The sequence below is a fragment of the Bidens hawaiensis genome, unplaced genomic scaffold (genome assembly GCF_021521415.1).
Source record: "Bidens hawaiensis isolate Kalapana, Puna unplaced genomic scaffold, B.hawaiensis_p1.1 tig00029273_1, whole genome shotgun sequence".
In the NCBI taxonomy this organism is placed as follows: domain Eukaryota; kingdom Viridiplantae; phylum Streptophyta; class Magnoliopsida; order Asterales; family Asteraceae; genus Bidens; species Bidens hawaiensis.
The window spans coordinates 243,659-266,775 of NW_027494821.1; the positions used below are offsets into that span (position 1 = coordinate 243,659).

Sequence of the window (23,117 nt, forward strand, 5' to 3'; positions counted from 1 at the left end):
GTCCGTTCGTTAATTTTGTAAACGGACAAGCGAAAACTAGCATACATTAATGGACAAACGAACACACGGACATTAATGGACACTGATGGACAAATGAACACTAACAGAGACTAATGAACATTAATGGACAAACATACGTACATAAACGACTCTAATGAACAAACGGACATAGACGATTACATATTAATTTCATGAAGCATAATTATTATCGGACGTTCACGAACACTATTGAACAAACGCGGTATTTGTCCATTTTCATTCGTTAAGCTTACTGAACAAAAGTATTTTGGTTCATGTCCGGTTCGTTTATTAAACGAGCGGACATTAACGAACTCCTTGCCAGAAGGACGTTCGGTTCGTTTACAGCCCTAGCGGTGGGGCTAGTTTTTTTTTCGAACTTATGATAATTTGTGGCGAAGCTTTGACAAAGACGTGAAATATGCCAAACTCAATACGTATAAAAAGATTACTTAGACTTGGTCAAATAAACAAAACAACACAATATTAGTATGTTATAGAACGAACGTTTAAAATGTTCATAAACCTAAGTTTAGTCAACTTTTTTGTGTTCTTGTTAACTAAATTCAATTGAAATAAAATTTTGAAACTCCAACCAAAGTCGTTCTTTTCTTACGTTTTCAACTATTAACCAAAAACTGAACTAACCCAATTTCAAACTGAATAACCGAACCGCTTCTAATCGAAGCTAGTCGGTTTTCAAAGATAGATGACACTATTAACTCTTTTACGAACACAAACTCCAACCACATGAAAACACTATAACCTTAGTTGTACAACAAGTATTTGGACAAGGCTTACATGCCCTTTTCGTAAGCTGAAATATAATATGACGACATCTGGAAAATCATCATTTTAGAGCATTCTCATCTCATCCTCTATAATTATGTATTTATGTGTGGGGGAGTTTGCAAATTATAGGATGAAATTGTGAATGATTGTGAGTGTAAATTATAGGATGGAGATAGAAATGTAATGATTTTTTCTAAATTTGGGGAAACATTTGAGGAACATTGTTTGCCCTTATTTATTTTTTAATATTTGTTGGATTGTTTGTGAGTAGAGGAGAGAGAAAACTGTAATGATAAATGTATAAAAAAATATTATTTAATTGAACAGGAGAGAGAAATGTATTGTTTTTTAGTGTAATTATAGAGATAGGGATGGAGAATGGGTTGAGAATGCTCTTAGACAATGTTGTTTTGGGAAACTTATCTGAAATACTGATTTAGTTGTATATTAATCAATGGTGGAATCTGCAGGTGAAATCTGGGATTCCCAACCTGTGGCGGACCTAAGAAGTTTCGAAGTGGGGACCTCCTCATACACATTATACACACACATTAATGAGGGTTAGAAATTTCTTACAGTTTGCGTGTGAAAATGGTGTTTTTGATTTGGCATTGTTGTAGTCCTTGAGGTGACTCTTTGATATTATGTAGCAATGTCGAATTGTCGATGCTCTTATACTAGATATATAATAATTACATAATATAACATGGCTAGCTTGCATATATAATAAAACTAGTTTTTATCATAAATATAAACAACATCCAAAAAGCAATATCAACAATACCATGCTAAACCTCACTTTAATATAGTATCACACTACTTAAATACATTAAACATTTGTGGCAGGATTTTCTAGACAATAAACTGAACTTGTTAGCACTTAACAAGAGAATAGAGTGTTGTTGTTCGATGTAATATAGTTTCATAATAACAACGCATATCACATTCGAAAACTGTCTTCATATGTCTTTAATCCATTCAATAAAATTGCTAAGATTTTTGTGTGAGCAACCTCCTTCTCTAACACTACTAGTAACCCTTTCTTTAATATCCAACGCCTTTTCTCTAAATGTTTTGTCACTGAGTAGCTCCTCCACCTTACTTGTTATTTCTCCTTGAGTCACGATACCTTCTTCATTGTTTAGTCATAACCCACTCTTCCAAATGTCACAAATGTAAGTCTCATTGTGAAACTGATCAGCGAAGTATGGCCAACACAAAAAAGGGACTCCATTTGTGACACCTTCTGAAGTAGAGTTCCAACCACAATGACTCACGAAACATGCTATAGAAGGATGAGCCAGGACCTTTTGTTGTGGTGCCCAACTCACGATTCTTCCACGAGAGCCTACTCTTTCCATATATCCATTCGGATAAGTAGTTGTAGTCTCCTTGGTCATACCCGGGCGCACAACCCACAAGAACGGTTTGTTGCTAAGTTCAAGACCAAGTGCAATTCTTCAAACTGAGTTTGGTTGAAAATAGTGAAGCTCCCAAACGCAACATAAATGACCGAACATGGTTTTTGTTGATCTAGCCATGTTAAGCAGGCTATGTCCTCTTTCCAAAAGTGACCAGCTTGGTCTCGCGAGCAAAGGGCCTATTTGCAACAACTGCGGGTACAAACTAAATGCTGCATCCTCCAACTCAGTAGTTGAGTTGCATATGAACCATTCTGCCAATCTAGAAGCCTCTTCAGCTTCTTTTACAAGTTGAAAGGCGGCTTCTATGGTAGCCACGTTCGTAAAGCACGCCCATGCGAGGTTCTTAGATTTTATAGGCGGCATGGTTTTTGACAGCCGGATTATCTGATCTTTTAGAGGCACGCCTACATAAATAGTTCAAAGAGATTTAAATTAACATCTTGGAGTCAAAGTATACTGAAGATGGCAACACACATGTTTATCTAATTAGTTTGAAAGTCTAGAAAATAGCAGTTTATGTTGCATAAAGTGGTTCAATATAAGTGGGAAAAACTAGAAAATGTAACATATATATAATCAATCATACATGTCTGTCTAACCTTTATTGTTTATGATCCCATCATCAATGAGTTTCTGAAAGGACAACATGGGGACCAATATAGCAACTGAGGCAGGCCAGAAGGCTGCTACTCTAATTCCCATTTTCTTTGCAACTTTTAAGGCCCATCCCATGCAATCATCAGCAATAACACAAGTAATTTTACAACTCATGTCTTCTTTGTTAATTGTCTCTATTAGTTCTTCAAGCTTCTGTGGCATGGTTTGCAATATTGACAAGGACAACTTACCAATGTCACTCCTGTCCTCCCATATTTCTAACCCATCCGGGATCGAAACCATCTGCATTAGATCTCCAAAACCATCTTTGTCTAACCAATTGCTTGTCACGAGCTTGTGGTTAACCTCTGTGTTAACATAGGTAACCTTTACTCCTTGTGCGACTAGCTGTTGAGCAAGCTCTATTGTAGGAATTACATGGCCTTGTGCGGGATAAGGTATTACTAGTGTTGGGTTTTATACAAGATTATCAAAGTTCAAGTTAACCATATTTAACTAGAAAACGCAACGGAAGCTTAGATTTTAAAACTTGTTAATGAACATACCATTATGTTAAAACTAAAACCCGAAGCCAAGGATCAAAATTACAAGAACAAGATGCTCACAAAATGTAAATTGTACCTTCTTCTACCTTTAGAAGAACAAGTGGGTTGTTGAAGGGATGGTGGATGAATGACAAGCCTCCAAAGAAGAAGACCTCAAGAGTATGATACCCCAAGCTATTTGTGACAACACCAAGTTGTTTTGCTAGGATTTATGAACACAAAACAAGCTCACCAAGCTCTCTTTTTTTCTGCTGCTGCTGCCGTGAGTTTATTAGAGAGGAAGAGAGAGATATTGAAGCTTGAATACACTTGAAAGGATTCAAAAACAAGACACAAATGCATGTGTTGTGAATGGAGGTTTATCATGTGGTCAACTTAAGAAGACAAGGCTTTTGATTGGACCAAAAACCTCCACCCACATGGGGTGGACGGTTATTATTATTATTATTTTTTTTTTGTTTTGTTTTAACCATTAAAACATCTCCATTCATTTTATAAAACTCATTTTTATAAAATGTACATACATTTATATAATTATTTAACCAATTAAATAATTAATTTATATAAACAAATTATCCAGATAATTTATTTAAATCCTCAAGTGTGTTTGTTTAGAAAACCAATTTTCTAAACACGTAGTGTTCGGTATTCATTTAAATGATCAAATCATTAAAAGAATACATTTGGTGTCGTCTAGCTTGTTATTGGGTATGACCCGACTTGGATCAAACACAGTTAGCCACATTAATATAAGTATGTGTCTCGGGCATACGTAATTCCAACAATCTCCCACTTGCACGAGATACATAGAAAATTAATGCAAGTGGTGAATACCGCCTAACAACAGTTCACCACCCCTAATGTGTTTGACGAAGTGCCATTCAATAACATCATCCCTTCAAGTCCCTTACTTGATATGGTTTAGGTGAATCTATCATTATATCCCTTTGTTACTAGATGTCATGTTGGATCTAAGAGACATAGGCGATCATTCTCTTTACAATTCAACTTTATCAGGCCTTAGACATCTAAACTCTCAACACATAAGAGGAACAAATTCCATCTTGACTGTATACGCCTCTCACTATCACTTTATACTCCACCTGAGCTCATCCTTATGTACCATCTTTTACGAATAGCGAAGGGCAGAGTCAAAGTGTAATACTTGGTGAAAATCAAGACCCAGTATACATCTCAGGTCTAAGGATAATATGAAATTCTCCTTTACTCAAAATTACTAATGATCAGGTCCATTGACTCCATGTAGTAATATTGAGAGCGGGTCAGTCCAATATTCGTATCCCACAAATATCTATGAACCTTGGCAGCAAACCTATGCTCCATATTCATTCCTTATGAATATCCACCAATCCTAGTTCATAATAGTCTTGCTTCATATTTGTTCCCACAAATGTGATCGACTACGGACTTTTAGAATAAGATAACTTATTCATGGATTAAACATGCAAAATTAGAATTTAACTCAAGATTCCATAATCATATAAAAGAGTTAAATTACAAAAGTCTTTTAAACGTAAATACAAAATAGATCAAATCCAATTACTAGAATATCGGAGTCCTAAGCCACTCGCATGACGCTCATGTTTCGGTCTTTCTAGGAGCTTCGTGAATGGATCCGCAAGATTTTGATCAGTTCCAACTTTGCGAATACATATCTTTCCTTTTTCAACTTCATCCCTTATGTAGTTGAATCTCCGCTCTATGTGCCTTGTCTTTTGGTGCGAACGAGGTTCCTTGATTTGTGCAATCGCACCCTCGTTGTCACAAAAGATTTCTAGGGGGTCTTGAATGGTAGAGACCACCCCTAGATCAGTAATGAATTTCTTCAACCATGCAGCTTCCTGAGCTGCCAATGAAGCGGCGATGTATTCTGATTCTGTAGTGGACAATGCTACCACTTCCTGTTTTGAGCTCTTCCAAGAGACAGCTCCTCCATTAAGAGTGAACACATACCCAGATTGTGATCGAGAATCATCTCGATCAGTTTGGAAGCTCGCATCCGTGTAACCTTTTATAGCGAGTTCCTCCTCACCAGATCCATATATCAGAAACATATCCTTAGTTCTCCTAAGGTATTTCAATATGTTCTTAACAGCCATCCAATGACTGTTTCCTGGATTCTGTTGGTATCTGCTTGTCATGCTCAAAGCGCATGACACATCCGGTCTAGTACATATCATCGCATACATGATGGATCCTATAGCAGAAGCATATGGGATTTGTTTCATCATCTCTTGCTCACCCTTTGAGCTTGGACATTGAGCTGAACTCAATATGGTCCCTCTTTGAATAGGTACAAAACCTTTCTTGGAGTTTTCCATCTTGAACCTTTTCAAGATCTTATCAATGTATGTACTTTGGTTCAAACCTATCAAGCGCCTTGACCTATCCCTATAGATCTTTATTCCCAAAATATAGGCAGCTTCACCAAGATCCTTGATGGAAAATCTACTTCCAAGCCAAGCCTTAACGCTTTCCATGGTTGGAATGTCATTTCCAAATAGTAGAATGTCATCGACATACAATACTAAGAAGGTAATTATACTCCCACTAGCTTTCTTATACACACAAGCCTCATCAGCATTCTTGATGAATCCAAAATTTTTGATTTCTTCATCAAAACGATGATTCCAAGTTCTAGATGCTTGTTTCAATCCATAGATTGATTTCTTTAACTTGCATACTTTATTAGGATGTTTCGGATCGACAAAACCTTCAGGCTGAACCATATAGACATCTTCCTCAAGATATCCATTTAGGAAAGCGGTCTTGACATCCATTTGCCAAATTTCATAATCATAATGTGCAGCTATGGCAAATAATATCCTAATAGACTTTAGCATTGCGACAGGCGAAAAAGTTTCATCATAATCAACCCCTTGAGTTTGAGTGAAACCTTTAGCTACAAGTCTTGCTTTATAAGTATCCAAGTTTCCATGCATATCAGTTTTTCTTTTGAAAACCCACTTACTTCCAACAGCTTTGGAGTTGAGTGGTGGTTCAACCAATTCCCAAACTTGGTTGTCATACATGGATTGCATCTCAACGTTCATGGCTTCAAGCCATTTGTCACAATCATTCTTGGACATTGCATCACGGTATGTGGTTGGTTCATCCGAATCTACCACGTAGCATCCTTCTACAAAAAATCCATATCTTTCGGGTGGATTGCTAACTCTACCAGATCTGCGAACGTTTTGTGTGTTTTGATCAACCACTTGATCTCTTTCAACAACCTCTTGTTGAGTGCTAGTATCAACCAATTGTGTATCATCTTGTGATTCTTGATCCTCATCAAATTTCACTGTTCTACTATTAGTTCCTTCCTTAAGGAACTTAGTTTCCAAGAACTTACCCTTTCGAGCAATAATAACATTTTGCTCACTAGGATCATAAAAGTAATATCCTAAATCATCTTTAGGATAACCTATAAAGATACACTTAGTGGATCGGACTTCTAATTTGTTTGGGGTGTATTGCTTTACATAAGCTTCACAACCCCAAACTCTTAAGAATGATAGCGATGGAGCCTTTCCATGCCATACTTCAAAAGGTGTCTTCTCCACTTTCTTGGTTGGAGCCATATTCAATATGCGAACAGCGGAAAGTAAAGCATAGCCCCAAAATGATAGAGGTAAAGTGCTTCTAGCCATCATCGATCGAACCATATCTAATAGGGTACGATTTCTCCTTTCAGACACACCATTATGTTGTGGTGTTCCAGGTGGAGTAAGTTGTGAAATAATTCCACAATTCTTAAGATGATCTTGAAAAACACCACTTAGGTATTCACCTCCTCTATCACTACGAAGTACTTTGATTGTGGTCTTGAGTTGTCTTTCTACTTCAGTTTTGAAGTCTTTGAACATTTCAAAAGCTTCATCTTTGTGTTTCAATAAGTACACATAACCATATCGACTATAATCATCAATAAAGGTAATGAAGTATCTTTCACCATTCCTAGTCATTGGTCTAAAAGGACCACATACATCCGAATGTATGATACCCAATAATTCTTTTGACCTTTCAAAAGTTTTATTAAAGGGTTGCTTTGTCATTTTGCCTTGTAAACAAGATTCACATACATCAAATGAATCATACTCATTTGTTTCTAGAATACCATTCTTGCGAAGAGTTTGCATGCGATTCTTGCTTATATGTCCAAGGCGACAATGCCAAAGATAGGAATCACCCAAGTCCTTCTTGAGTTTCTTGGTGTTGACATTGTACATTGAACTACTATGTGACGCACCAATTTGATCTATTTCATATATACCATTTATGGGTATAGCTTTAAAATAAAATATGCCATTCATCAAAACATGAATATCATAATCAATAAACTTAAGATCAAAGCCACATTGTTTTAAAAGAGACACGGAAATAATGTTTCTCCTTAACTTAGGAGCATACAAAACATTCTTCAAAATTACTTCCAAACCACTTGGAAGCTTTAACAAGTAGTCTCCTTGGGCTTGGACTTCAACTCTTGCTCCATTGCCCATAAAGAGACTAATGTCCCCTTTGTTGAGTTGTTTACTTCTTTTGAACCCCTGCAACAAATTGCAAATGTGAGTTCCACATCCGGTATCAAGTACCCATGTATTTGAAGAAATAACATTTAGTTCAATATGTATAGTAAAGATAATACCTGAGGTATGCCCCGCATCCCTCTTATCTTTTAACGCATTGAGATAGGTCGGACAATTCCTTTTCCAATGACCTATCTCTCCACACTCAAAGCATGGATCTTGCGCCGCAACCTTTTGCTTCTTTTCCTTCGGTTTGATGGGCGTGATGGCTTTCCTCTTTCCCTTTCCTTGGACGTGGCCCTTGCCCTTAGCAACACTTGCTTTGGGGTTGGAGTTATGTCCCCTTTTTCCTTCATTGATTGTTAGAACGGGTAAAACCCTTTTACCCATTCCCGCTTCGGCCGTTCTTAGCATTGCGTGAAGCTCACCAATGCTTTTGTCCCACCCATTCATGTTATAATTCATGACAAAGGTTTCAAACCTTTTGGTCAAAGAGTTGAGGATCAAATCCGTAGCCAACTCATTAGACACGGGACAATTCAACCTACGAAGCTTTTCGATGTAGCTTTTCATCTTTAGGACATAAGATGAGACGCTTTGGGTTTCCTCCATACGACATGCATGAAACGCTCGAACTGTTTCGAAACGTTCCGCTCTAGCTTGTTGAAGGAACATTTCCTTCAGTTGAGTTATCATGTCGTATGCCCCATGATGCTCGAAATCCTTTTGGATTTCGGGAATCATAGTCCCCAACATGAGGCAAGAGGCTTGCACCGAATCTTTGGTGTACTTGACCCAATTGTTATAAGCCTCCTCATCTTCCACGTCAGGCTCGTCGGGAATGGGATCGTCTAAGACATATGATATCTCTTCTTGCTTGAGAACTATTCTCAAGTTGCGATACCAATCCATAAAGTTATTATGGTTTAAACGATCCTTTTCAAGGATGGTTCTTAAGGATAGGTTACGGGTGTTATGGGTAGAGGTGTTTGCATTGTTAGCGGCCATCTACAAAATTTAACAAAGTTTTATTTTAGTATTATGAACAATTTAATTATTAATACCCTTTTATTCCAGATTTTAAAATAATAATTAAATTCTAGAATCCAACAATAAATCAAATTTCGGTTAGGTGACCTTTATCCCGTTATTTGATTTAACAAGGTAGTCAACCTTGACAATTGCAACCCTTTGCAACTTCTAGAGGTATGGGACCATTCGAAATCCTTATTTCGTGTTGGCATGTTTATCCCATCAACACCATTGGATCCCATGCTTAGGTGACCTTTATCACATGGTTTCTAATTCAAGTCGTCCTACTTGTATAAACATGTAAGATTAACATACAAGTGGTTAGGTGACCTTTATCCCACAAATATGTTAATATTACCCTAAGTATATTAGTTTGCTCAAAATGGTTAGGTGACCTTTATCCCATTAAAAGTTTCCTAATACGTTAAGTGTCATACAAAAGGATGGTGTTAGACTTGTTTCTTTGGTAATTATGAAAAAAGGGATTTTAAATTTTTCAAATATTCTAGTTGAAAAACATTATGCCATATCCTAACATGCATTTAGAAATATGGCGATTTTGAAAACCAATTTTCAAGGTTCTAGTTATAATAAAACCAATTTTATTATAGGTGAGTGATCGCTTAGTTTTAATAAACCCATTTAATTAAACTAATTGACGCGATATTACCAAATATATATTAGAACCCGTTTTATGCTTGTTGTCGTTCCTATGTGACGGTTTGGATATCCTAATATCTATCAACCACACATTACATAAGTAAAACAAACAACCAAGCATACACATGCAAAATATAGTCATAACCGAAAACCACTAAATTTGACCATACTTGTTAGCCGAAACAAGTGTAGGTCATAAGTCACACCTAAGGGACAAAACATGACACAAGGATGGAATGTTGACTCCCACTTGACCTTGCATCCAAATGCTTCAAGTATCCTCTCCAAGTTGTTGTGTTCTTATGGGCTTGTTAATGGGCTCCAAACTTCCAAAAGTCTTCTTGGACCCAAGAGTGAAATTTATGGGCCTAATGGGCTTGAATCCCATGATGGGCCGGTGAGGCCCAACAAGCCCAAAATTTCGGTCCAAGGCCCAAATCCACCAATTCTTGCATCTTCAATTTTTACAAAATGTATCCTAATACATATTTTTCTAAAAAAAAGGAAAATGCAACTAATCTATTTATTACATACCAATTTATGAATAAATAAATTACACAAGCCTAAGATTATGAATTATTACAACCATATTGAATAATAAACATAATCAACATACACAAACAACAATCAACACATCCAAGGTCTAGGTTTCGGTTATGACACAATCAAACATACCAAATGTTCTAAGCATGCAACCTAAGCAACCAATGCCCAAAATATCACAAAGACAAAAGGTGCCCCCCCCCCCCAAGAGGCTACGGCCACCCCCCCCCCCCCCAAATTTTACAATTTTGATATTTCAACATCCAAATGTTAAATGGTTTCCTAAGATCTTTCCATGCATGTCAAGATCTTACAAAACCATGAGGGGTAAAATCCACCAAATTTTCGGACCCCTTTTTCACCCATGAAAAAACCCGAAATTTAGGAACATGTAAGGAGCATAAGTCCTTGTAACCGGCTCTTGATGCCATTGTTGGGTTTTATACAAGATTATCAAAGTTCAAGTTAACCATATTTAACTAGAAAACGCAACGGAAGCTTAGATTTTAAAACTTGTTAATGAACATACCATTATGTTAAAACTAAAACCCGAAGCCAAGGATCAAAATTACAAGAACAAGATGCTCACAAAATGTAAATTGTACCTTCTTCTACCTTTAGAAGAACAAGTGGGTTGTTGAAGGGATGGTGGATGAATGACAAGCCTCCAAAGAAGAAGACCTCAAGAGTATGATACCCCAAGCTATTTGTGACAACACCAAGTTGTTTTGCTAGGATTTATGAACACAAAACAAGCTCACCAAGCTCTCTTTTTTTCTGCTGCTGCTGCCGTGAGTTTATTAGAGAGGAAGAGAGAGATATTGAAGCTTGAATACACTTGAAAGGATTCAAAAACAAGACACAAATGCATGTGTTGTGAATGGAGGTTTATCAAGTGGTCAACTTAAGAAGACAAGGCTTTTGATTGGACCAAAAACCTCCACCCACATGGGGTGGACGGTTATTATTATTATTATTTTTTTTTTGTTTTGTTTTAACCATTAAAACATCTCCATTCATTTTATAAAACTCATTTTTATAAAATGTACATACATTTATATAATTATTTAACCAATTAAATAATTAATTTATATAAACAAATTATCCAGATAATTTATTTAAATCCTCAAGTGTGTTTGTTTAGAAAACCAATTTTCTAAACACGTAGTGTTCGGTATTCATTTAAATGATCAAATCATTAAAAGAATACATTTGGTGTCGTCTAGCTTGTTATTGGGTATGACCCGACTTGGATCAAACACAGTTAGCCACATTAATATAAGTATGTGTCTCGGGCATACGTAATTCCAACAACTAGAACATGAGGTTTTGCGGCCATGATTTAGAGATTTTAGAGAGTTCTTAAGAAGTTGTGATTCTTGATGCTTCTATATATACATGATTGTCATTTTATAGACAGACAGAAACGACCTTGTAGAGTTTAGTTTTTTATTCTTTTCATATATAATTCCAAGTTGGGTTAATTTGTTTTGTCATACATGGTGTGTTATTCGTTCTCTTGTGGCCTTGTTGATGTTAACATGACCTCTAAGTCAAATATATGTTAATCAAATATTTCTGGATCACATAACAATATCTCTTGGACATGGTTTGATGTCACACCAGTTAAGTCTATATATATCTTACCATCTAGGCACCATCGTGGGGACGCGATGGAACTGTATGAACTATGAAAGCATGATGCAACAAAACAAGAAATACAACGTGGAGCGAATGGAAGGATGTGTGGTATACAGATCTTATTTGCACACATTAAATGTATGCATTGTATATGATCAAATAATAAATTAGCTAGGTCATCGGCAACATGCTAAATTATAGAACACAAAATTAGAGGAAAGTAAATGGTAGTCAATATTTTGCCCAGAAGATGCCATTTAATGTGGTCTGTTCAGTTGGTTTATGCGCGGTGTCCAGGTTCTTGTGTTGATTTGGTCAGCGGCTCAGCGCGTGTATCCACGTCATCAATCCTCTTTTGGTCCTCGTGGGTGATGGGATGGGTATTGGTTTCGATTCATATCAGTAATTAGTATATATGAATATTTGTGGTTTGGAATATTCCAGTTATCACCAGAAGTTGGAAGTTTGATGTGCATTTTTATGGGTATAAATAAACCCCCGTAACACGGGGCTAAAAGCTAGTATTTTGATAAATACAAATGTGGTCACGCAAACATGTATCGTTATTCGTTAATCCTTGATGGGCGATGGCCAAATAAAAGTAGTACACAAATAACTTTTAATTTGTGATGATTATTTGATGGCGTGTTATAAACTTATAATCCAACCCAACCCAACCCGTGAGTATACATAACGTACAACATTTGAATAAATAACGAATTATGAAATTATATGAACCCTCATGAAAATATATAATTGTGATTTTGAGAATATATAACGGCATTCCAAAAAATAATTTGATCGGTTAACTTCTTTTAATTACGTGATTGCACTTAGTGTACCGCTCGATTAGGTTGTCATTCAAAAAGAGTAGTACTCCTAATGATCTTTTTTGTAAACACTTAATGTTTTGAAGTGATTTTTTGTAATGTGAGATAGCAAATAATTAAAGTCTTACAGAGATGGTCTACATTTTACAGGAACATTGTAAATTACAGTAAAAATACTCTCCTAGCTCACATTGGAAATTATAGTACAATGACGTGTATAAAATAGAATAAACATTACATAACCAAAAAAATCATATAGCATCTTTGGCTTTGTTCTTCACTGCAGCAATTGAACAAAGTCAGTTAGTGTTGGTTAAGACTTCGTCTTTAACGCGAGTCTCTTAAATAGATTTTGAATATACCTTGTCTGTCACAGTTATAACAACCAGAACATTTTGAATATCCTCTATTTGTATGCTTGTTGCAAAACAAAAACTTAATAAAACTACCAACAGTTAAGGTAAAATACATGGATTTATAAGTTACCTATGCATGCCTATGACGTTCGCCAACAAAGACACCTATCAACAGTCTATAGTTCTAGATTATTAGCGTCACAGTTACGACCTAGAATCATATACATGTATAGTATAATAGGATAAAGTTCATTGGAACTTATAACCATAAGACAAGAGACAGTTAGAGTGTTAGACACTGTAACTCAGATACAAAGCAATTTATATTATAAATTAATTAATAATGATTTAGGACAACTCAGATACAACCAAATTAATTATTGATGTGGTAGCTGAATTGGTGGTTTGAAATTATGTAGCAATATAACATTGTGGGTGCTCTTATACTAGATATAATATACCATGGCTAGCTTGTATATTTAATCAAACAAATATAATATAAACATCCAGAAAGCAGTAAGCAGCAATGCCAGACAAGACCTCACTATAAGCAGTATCACACTACATACATACATGAAAATTTTGTGGTAAATTATCTAGACATTAAATGGAACTTCACTTAACAAGAAAATAAGGAGTGTTGTTGTTTGATGTAATGTGGTTTCATAATAACAAGACATGTCACTTACGAAAATTTTCTTCATATTTCTTTAATCCATTCAATAAAATTGCTAAGATTTATGTGTGAGCGACCTCCTTCTTTGACACTGCTAGTAAATTTCTTTAACCTTGAATGTTTTGTCACTGAGTAGCTCCTCCACCTTACTTGTTATCTCTCCTTGAGTAACGATACCTTCTTCATTTTAGTCATAACCCACTCTTCCAAATGTCACAAATGTAAGTCTCATTGTGAAACTGATCAACGAAGTATGGCCAACACAAATAAGGGACTCCATTTGTGACACCTTCTGAAGTAGAGTTCCAACCACAATGACTCACGAGACATGCTATAGAAGGATGAGCCAGGACCGTTGTGGTGCCCAACTCACGATTCTTCCACGAGAGCCTACTCTTTCCATATATCCATTCGGATAAGTAGTTGTAGTCTCCTTGGTCATACCCGGGCGCACCACCCACAAGAATGGTCTGTTGCTAAGTTCAAGACCAAGTGCCAATTCTTCAAATTGAGTTTGGTTGAAAATAGTGAAGCTCCCAAACGCAATATAAATGACTGAACATGGTTGTTGTTGGTCTAGCCATGCTAAGCAGGTTGCGTCCTCTTGCCAGAAGTGACCAGCTTGGTCATCAAGTCGATTGCCTGCGAGCAAAGGGCCTGTTGGCAACAACTGCGGGTACAAACCAAATGTTGCTACCTCCAACTCAGGAGTTGAGTTGCATATGAACCATTTTGTCAATCTAGATGCCTCTTCAACTTCTTTTGCAAGTTGAAAGTTGGCTTCTATCATATTCGTGTCCTTAAAGCACGCCCAAAAAAGGTTCTTAGATTTTATAGGCGGCATGGCTTCTGACAACTTAATTGTCTGATCTTTTAGAAGTATTCCTACATAAAAGGTTCATAGAGATTAAAATAACATCTTGGAGTTTAAATATATTGAAGATAGAAACACAAATGTTAGGTTTTGTCAAGCCACTCCCTTTTTCCATTATGTTATGTGTTTATAAATAATAAATATAATCGACCGATTTAAAATAAACCCAACTCAATATATATCATACATGTCTCACCTTTATTGTTTATGATCCCATCATCAATGAGTTTCTGAAAGGACAATATGGAGGCCAATGTAGCAGCCGAGGCAGGCCAGAAGCCGGCTATTCTAATTCCCATCTTCTTAGCAACGCGTAAGGCCCATCCCATGCAACCATCAGCAATAACACAAGTAACTTTACAACGGTCTTCTTTGTTAATTAACTCTATTAGTTCTTCGAGCTTGTGTGGCATGGTTTGCAATATTGATAAGAGCAACTTACAAAGGTCACTCCTATCCTCCCATACTTCTAATCCATCTGGGATCGATACCATTCGCATTAGATCCCCAAAACTACCGTTATCTAACCAGTTGCTTGTCACGAGCTTGTGGCTAAATTCTGTGTTAACAAAGGTAACCTTTACTCCTTGTGCGACTAGCCTTTGAGCAAGCTCCATTGTAGGAATTACATGGCCTTGTGCAGGATAAGGTATTACTAGAACATGAGGTTTTGCCATTTTAGAAAGCTCTTAAGAACTTGTGATTCTTGTTGCTTCTATATATACTTGATTGTCATTTTATAGACAGAAACGACCATTGCGGATTTTATTTATTTTTCTAATTATCACTAAGGGTTTATTTGTCATATATAACTAGTTTTAATCAATTTTTGTTTGTTCTCAGTGTATGGATGCTTTTTTATTGATGGACCATGAGTCCATGACATGTCTTGATCAACATGATTTTATGGACCATAAAAGATACTTTTAAAACTTGTGGGGTAAGCATTGTTAATTTATGTTTCTATATAGACCACATTTTATGTTCAGTGCTATTGACCTAAGCTTATAAGTATGGGTCACATCGGGCGGTTAGAGGGGGTAATACCGAAACAGCGCATTCAAATAGTGTGATTTCCGTTAGATTGATAATCGAGACAATACTTCGACATATCTTAGCTCATTCTCTATATTCTCAATTACATCTTGTTGTGTTGCATACAATCGAGACACACTTAGGTATCTTTGACCTGTACAAAGTGGTAACAGAGCTTAGTTGAAAAGTGAAAACCAAAGGCTTCAATTATCGTAATCAAGAAACCCGAGGTAGTCTACGCGTCAAAACCAATTTTGAAATCACCACGTACTTGTTACCATTACTGAAAGAAAACCGAAACACATTAAATCTTCAAATTGAGATTAAATGAAGTACAAAAAAGATTGTCAACGAATTCCACTTTGTGTCTTCAGTTGTCACTTACCCATTTCCCTCTAAGCACTCCACACGAAATTTTTACTTTTTTATCTATTGTGAATGTGGGGTTGACTCGATGACTTTTGTCTTTTAACGTTTTCAATCTAGACAAATGATATTAAATATATAGAAGTATCGAAATATCTTAGCCGTTAACAAAATATCTGTCATATATGAATAGTTACGGTTAGGAATAAATATTCCAGTTATCAATAGAAATTTGATGTGACGCTTTGATGTGTAAATTTTGATAAATACAAATGTGGTCACATAAAAATCAAAAATGTATGGTCATGATTTTATTAACTCTTTTGTTTTTATTTTTGCATAGAAAATAACGAATTATGGAATTACATTTACCCTCGTGAAAATATATAATTATTAATTTAAGAATATAACATTTCCAAAAAGAAAAGTATATGTTGATTATCTTTTGGTTACACGAACCGAACTTTTATGTCGCCTATCTTTTAGTTCGAGTCCCAACACCCTATTGCGGTGCTCGTTGGGTGTCTGTTTAATACTTAAGGATGTCATAACATATAGGACATGACATGATGACCTGTTGTACTAAACACGAATACGACATGATAACTAATCGTGTTATTTTTTCTAAACACGGACACAAACCTTTTTAATAACATGTTAACCTTAAATACAAGGGACATGTTTAAATATACAATGAATAATACATGTGTAACAAAAAAAAAATTCAAAACAAACATAAAAGTTTTAATTAACATATAATCCATAACATATTTGAAACAAAACCACAATCCTTAACATATATGTAACAAAAAACCACAAACCGATAATATACTTAAAACAAAAAACTATGGAAACAAATCATAATATTCATTGAAAATATAATAGTGGGTTCTGACGGACATTAGTGAAATGTCGTATAAGTATGACTTTAGGAGTGCATATTTATTTATTTTTTTAAATTAAAAATCTACATAGGTTATTAACATGTAAACAAACATTTAATCTGTTAGGACACGAATTTTTAATGTGTCTTCAAAAGGTTGACATGTTTAAGACACGAAGCATGTTAAGCTCAAACCCAGACCTGTTAAAACCCGAGTCGTGTATCATAAATTGACAGCCCTAAATTAATACACGATAATACATGTTTACCAAAAAATACACTATGCAATTTCATACTTTTTTAAAATTAATTATATTTAGTATGCTAGGGTTTATCATTTTATCTTCTTGATACATACAAATAATTATACTTCTAACTTATAACTGTCATACTCAAACCACCAAAGCCAAATACTAAACTAGTTGTTTTCATGTTTAACAATACTTGTATTATTCGCGTTATCTCTAACATATTAAACACGATAAGACACATTTTTGTCAGTTAACACATATTACTTTGATATTATAAACTACTAGTCTATTTAATATATCTATATAATCTTTTTCATTCTCAATAGTCAACAGTCAAAGCTAGCCAGTCTCCATTAATGGGCCAGGCCCAAAGCCCAACAAAACCCTAGAAACCAACCAACCACCACCGAATAAGAACATCAAACCCTCATCTTCTCCGCCGTATAGTCACACAACCATGTCGAAGCGAGGTAAGCTTCAACCTCCTTCCAATTCCACCAACACATGATCTAATCTCCATGTTCAATTGTTGTTTTCAGGTCGCGGAGGTTCCGCCGGGAACAAGTTCCGGATGTCACTGGGTTTGCCGGTGGCTGCGACGGTAAACTGCGCCGATAACACCGGAGCTAAGAACCTGTACATCATTTCAGTGAAAGGAATCAAGGGGAGGCTTAACCGTCTGCCGTCTGCTTGTGTCGGTGATATGGTTATGGCCACTGTGAAGAAAGGTAAGCCGGATCTCAGGAAGAAGGTTATGCCTGCGGTTATTGTTCGTCAACGCAAGCCTTGGCGCCGAAAGGATGGTGTTTTCATGTACTTTGAAGGTCAGTGGTTATTATTATTATGTATAGGGTTTTAGCGTTAATTAGATGTTTATTTGGTTTGTGATAATTTTGTTTTTATGTTTTTTTTGTGTTTAATCAGATGCTTATATGTAGAATGATAGTTTTTTGACGTTTAATTAGATGCTAATTTAATGTTAATTAGTTTTTTTTGTCCAATTAGATGCTGATATGAAATATGATAGTTGTATTTTTATGTTCAATTAGATTTTTTTAAGTCTATTTATTTGCTTAGTTGAAATATGATAAATTTTTTTATGTTTATTTAAGTTTTTTGGTCTAAATAGATGCTGATTTGAAATATGATAGTTGTATTTTTTTATGTTTAATTAGTTTTTTTGAAGTCTATTTAGTTGCTTATTTGAAGTATGATAATTGTTTTTTTATGTTTAGTTAGGTTTTTTTGGTCTAAATGGATGCTAATTTGAAGTATATGATAGTAGTTTTGTTTTTATGTTTTAATTAGGATTTTATGTTTTAATTGTATTGAATATCCAGCTGATTGATCTCACGGTTATAAGATCAGCATCACATTTGATTAACCAATTTGTCATTATTTATGTTTTTTTGAATCAAGTTTTTTTTGGGCAGTTTTATCTTTGGTAATGCGGCCTAATACCATTTGTTTAATTACTCAAATGGCTAACATAAGTGTCCTTTTTGATGTACATATCTACATATATGCAATTTGTTTAATTACTCAAATGGCTAACATAAGTGTCCTTTTTGATATACATATCTACATATATGCAATTATGGTTTTATTTTAGATGTCACCTAACACAAGTTAAGATACTCATATATCAACGGGAATAAATCAGGGATTGATTATGGTATCATCTTTTTTGTTTGTGTGTCAAGTTGGTTATGTTCTTTTTGATGACTAACCATAGTTTCGTAAATAAGATGATCATATAATTGATTTCTGGATTGCTCCAGTTCGTATGTCACTGAATAATGGAGACATTAAGTATGTGTTTTTCTTTGACGGCTATTATTTTGTGATAGGTGAATCTAAGGGAAAATTCAAGTTGTACATGTGTGGATTTAATGTTCATTAAACAGTTCAATTATGTTATGGGCTCAAGTCATTTGACTAGCTAGGTAGATTGTATGAGGTTACATTATATAGACTTTGTTCAATATTCTGGCCATGTTGGTTATTTTTGCAACCAGTAAACATTAAAATTTTGAACCAAATTTTTAATAGGATGATATTATTGTTAATTATGTTAGCTGTTTAGGTTTGATATACATTTTGATTGTTTTGAGATCACAAATGAGATTTATCTTGTTCTCTATTTTATGCATTTTGTTTTTACTAGCTCATTTTTTGATCTTAACTTATGTTTATGCAGACAATGCTGGTGTCATTGTGAATCCAAAGGGTGAAATGAAGGGTATAATTTTTTTTATTTTAATTGATTATTTCAACTTTACTATCTTGAACATGAACAGGTATTAAGTTTTTATTTACTTTTTGTTATTGCAGGATCTGCTATCACGGGACCGATTGGAAAGGAGTGTGCTGACTTATGGCCTAGGATTGCCAGTGCTGCCAACGCCATTGTTTAGGGGATGTTTTGATTTGAAGTAGAGTTTCATTGTTTGTACTTGTTTTTCTTTTGATGATCAATATGTTAGGAGATTTTTTGTTTTGAGAACTTTATATTTTCAATGGCAGACATGGATTATTGTGTTTTGTTTTGAGTGTTTTATTTTACTTCTAGTTTGTTAATTGCTAGTTAGATATCTTCATTCACATGTAAGGTTGTTTTCAGAAAAGAAATTGCGCGTGTATTAAAATCTAAAGTCTAGCAATTTATTCGACTATCACTCGTCAAAATTGACAGATTTATTTAGGAGCTGTATGTATATGTATATATTAGTAAGTGTAGATCATTAATGAATCTGTATTCTAATGATGTGATGGTATCTGTTTAGAAAATTTATGTTTTTCTAACATTGAACAATTTTTTATTTTTTCTACGACATTTCACCTTGAAATACGAAATTATACCATACTAGGTATTAAAAAATCAAAGTAATGATAAAGAAATAGTGGATTCCATTATTTCTATGGTGCTGTTTCTTAAACGGTGAGGTCTTCTGTATACACCGAAGCCTTTACTTCATTTAATCATTGTATTACTAACTTGTATATTCATTTGAACCCCCAATATCGCTACTAAACGGGAGAACATTATACAACTAGGTAATGGTAATGGAGCCAAATTCGGTTAATGGAGAAAAGTATTTAGTAAAATGAATGGTTTAAATTTATCAAAATATATGTTTTATTGAAAACTATCCTTTTTTGCACCAAATTTAATTGGATAAAGATTAATTGTTATTAAAATAATAAAAAGGTCATTCATTTTTAAAAGTGTGTGGTTGTACTTTTTAAAACAATTTGCATGAATATAGTCACTACTATTATTAATTTACATCTTTCCAAAATCGGGTCGACGGGTACATTTTTCTTTTTGTTTTATTCATTAAAACTTATCCAAATAGTTTAATGCATATGAAAATGTAATAACATCTATAAAAACTATATTAAGTTCAAGAATAAAGCTAAAACTAAAGAGTAAATAAGATCCGCATATTACGACGGATGTTATTATAACCGCAAATGAAACTTTTACATTTTATAAAACATTAGACTTAAAAAGAAACTACCACGACTGCTTCGTAAATCTGTTTTCGTTATTCATTGATTTGATATGCTTGAAATTTCTTACCGAATTAATCACTTAAATTACTTTGATATCAAACCTTATAATAAACTATCAACAGGACTCAATAGTCAAGCCAGCTGAGCTAATCTCCTTTAATGGGCCAGGCCTAAAAACCCATAAAGCACTAGAACTCAATCAACAACCAGTTACATTATTGGTGACCCGTGGATATTTTGTTACGCTTTAGCAGCAGCCCTAAAATAGCACATAGAACTGAAAACTTTGTAATTAAGCATTAGGCGATGAAATTTGTGGACTGGTACCTGAAGATTGCCGTTGTATCCGCCGCAATTGGAGGATCTATGGAGTATTTCATGATCAAAACTGGCTTCTGTAAGTAATTTCAGATTCACCATTTGTGTGTGTGTGTGTGTGTGTGTGATACATGTTAAAAGATCCAACAGGCACATGGTTTAAATGTTTGATGCTAAATTCACTTGTATGGTGGTGGCAAAATGGGTTGGTTAGGAACTTAGGATGGTTAGGTAACGGGTCGAAACATGTTTTAGGTGAACCGGGGTTTTTTTCCATACGGGCCAAAATGATTTGGAATCATTCTTTTGATATTTTCTCAGGCTATGTGTAGTAGAGGGCTACATTCGGGGGCTATTACAATCATGATCTAGTTTTTAAGAATATAACAATTTAGGCATCTCTGTCAAAATTGGACAGTGTTGATGGTTGTTATGTCCGGTTTTCTTGCAGATGACAAAGTGACGGTTCTTGAATCGGAGAAGAGGGCGTGGGAGAATTCACCGGAAGCTCAAGCCAAGCGAGAAGCCTTGAATCCTTGGAGAAACACCGATGCAAATGCTACCAAACCTTCTTAGCATTTCCCTGTTTCGGATATCTTATTTTTAGTGTAACGACGATGATTTGCGATCTAAACAGAAAAAAAGATTAATTTAAGGGGTGTTTGGGATTGTTTATTTTCATCAACTTATAACTTATAAACTTTTTAAGAAGGTGTTTGGGATTGTTTATTTTCATCAACTTATAACTTATAAACATTTTAAAACTTATAACTTATAAACATTTTAAAAAGTAATAAAGTGTTTGGGATTGTTTATTTTCATCAACTTATAACTTATAAACTTTTTAAAAAGTAATAAAGTGTTTGGGATTGCTTATAGTGTGAGAGGAAAAGTTTCATAAGTTGTTACACTTGTGTAACTTATTAACTTAATGGAAAGTTATAAGTAAAATAAGGAATCCCAAACACCCCTTTAGTCTTGTATTTTGACATCAAGTGGAGTTTGGTTCTGTTATACCATCCATAGATCATTGGATTACTTTAGTTTTCTATATTCGCAGTTACACAAGTACACAACCATACAATATACATCAATACATGAAATTAAATAGTTTCTTGGGCTCTATTTTATTAAAGTAGTGAAATCAATTGTAGATGGTAATTTTATTACCATTTAACACAAACCAAGCTACATCTGGATAATGGGTAAACGAGCAACAAGATGCGCCGTTTTCCCCCTTTTAAATCGCAAAGCCTATTCTATTAAATATCAATCCTTGGTTCTTCGGGCTCTGCGAGTTACTGTGACCACCTTCTGCACCCGCTCCAAAATTTATTGATTTTGGGTTTGATATGTTTCTCGGTTTGGTTTTAAGGTATTGGTATCTCATTAATCTGTATAAAGAAATTTTGTGGACATCCAAAGGATGTGTACGAATGGATCTTAATATTATTACAGATTAAAAAAAAAGATTTTGGTGTTGTAAGACTCCTATCGGGTAAAATGGTTGTACCTTACCGAAAACGTTTGGGTTTAACCAACACTCAAGTTTTAACAACCGACGCCACCCCAATGTTCCATCTCAATTTTTGTACGTTTCTTTTTGTTTTGTTCCGGTATCATAACGAACGTAACCAAAACCGAAAGAATTCATGTTGACTCACCATCTCATAGAATTGGCTAGGTATTCCGTACGGGGTGACTCAAATGTTAATTTGACAAATTGTTTTTTAGGTTTCTATAACGAACGTATTCAATACCGACCAATTCACATTGACTCGCCGCTTCAACGCCTATGTTTTACCGATCAAATTCGCCGCGCAACACACGTGGGTAAATCACTAGTATTATTTTATTCATGGTTTTGTATATTTTAAATTTATTCATAGTTCACGTTATTAATTAATTGATATCGAGTAAAGAACGGATCATGGATTTAGATTAATGGAGATGGGTTAAATGAGAATGAGCTTAGGGTCCATGGGCTTTAAGGGATATAAATATCCCCTAAACCAACCTAAAACTCTAAACCCTCATTTCATTTCCATCATAATCTATACACACTCCAAAACACACAACCCGAACCAAGATCCAAAGGCGAGGACCCGAGCTTGTTGGTGCTAGATCGTCGTGACGAACCAAAGCAACAAGACCAGCTCGTGTTCGTAGTTCGACTCATTTAC

General features: G+C 34.9%; 1 protein-coding gene and 2 pseudogenes across 2 annotated transcripts; 1 reads left to right on the forward strand and 2 right to left on the reverse strand.

The window, feature by feature from the left end:
- Positions 1-1,750: 1,750 nt before the first annotated feature.
- LOC143578446 (UDP-glycosyltransferase 83A1 pseudogene) lies at positions 1,751-3,341 on the reverse strand (annotated as a pseudogene). The gene is made up of 2 exons (XR_013143259.1): positions 2,834-3,341; positions 1,751-2,638 (listed from the first exon to the last, which is right to left on the reverse strand). The product of XR_013143259.1 is annotated as a UDP-glycosyltransferase 83A1 pseudogene (transcript).
- Positions 3,342-13,712: 10,371 nt separating this feature from the next.
- On the reverse strand, positions 13,713-15,276 carry LOC143578447 (UDP-glycosyltransferase 83A1 pseudogene; annotated as a pseudogene).
- A 2,237-nt stretch (positions 15,277-17,513) lies between these two features.
- LOC143578465 (large ribosomal subunit protein uL14) lies at positions 17,514-19,677 on the forward strand. Its single transcript, XM_077062044.1, has 4 exons — positions 17,514-17,567; positions 17,637-17,921; positions 19,298-19,339; positions 19,432-19,677. The coding sequence occupies exons 1-4, from the start codon at positions 17,555-17,557 to the stop codon at positions 19,512-19,514; spliced, it is 423 nt and encodes a 140-aa protein (XP_076918159.1). The 5' UTR covers positions 17,514-17,554; the 3' UTR covers positions 19,515-19,677.
- The last annotated feature ends 3,440 nt before the right edge of the window (positions 19,678-23,117 follow it).

Coding starts and splice junctions, on each gene's coding strand:
- LOC143578465 (XM_077062044.1), top strand. Junction 17,922..19,297: donor TGTTTTCATGTACTTTGAAG/GTCAGTGGTTAT, acceptor ATGTTTATGCAG/ACAATGCTGGTGTCATTGTG. Junction 19,340..19,431: donor TCCAAAGGGTGAAATGAAGG/GTATAATTTTTT, acceptor TTGTTATTGCAG/GATCTGCTATCACGGGACCG.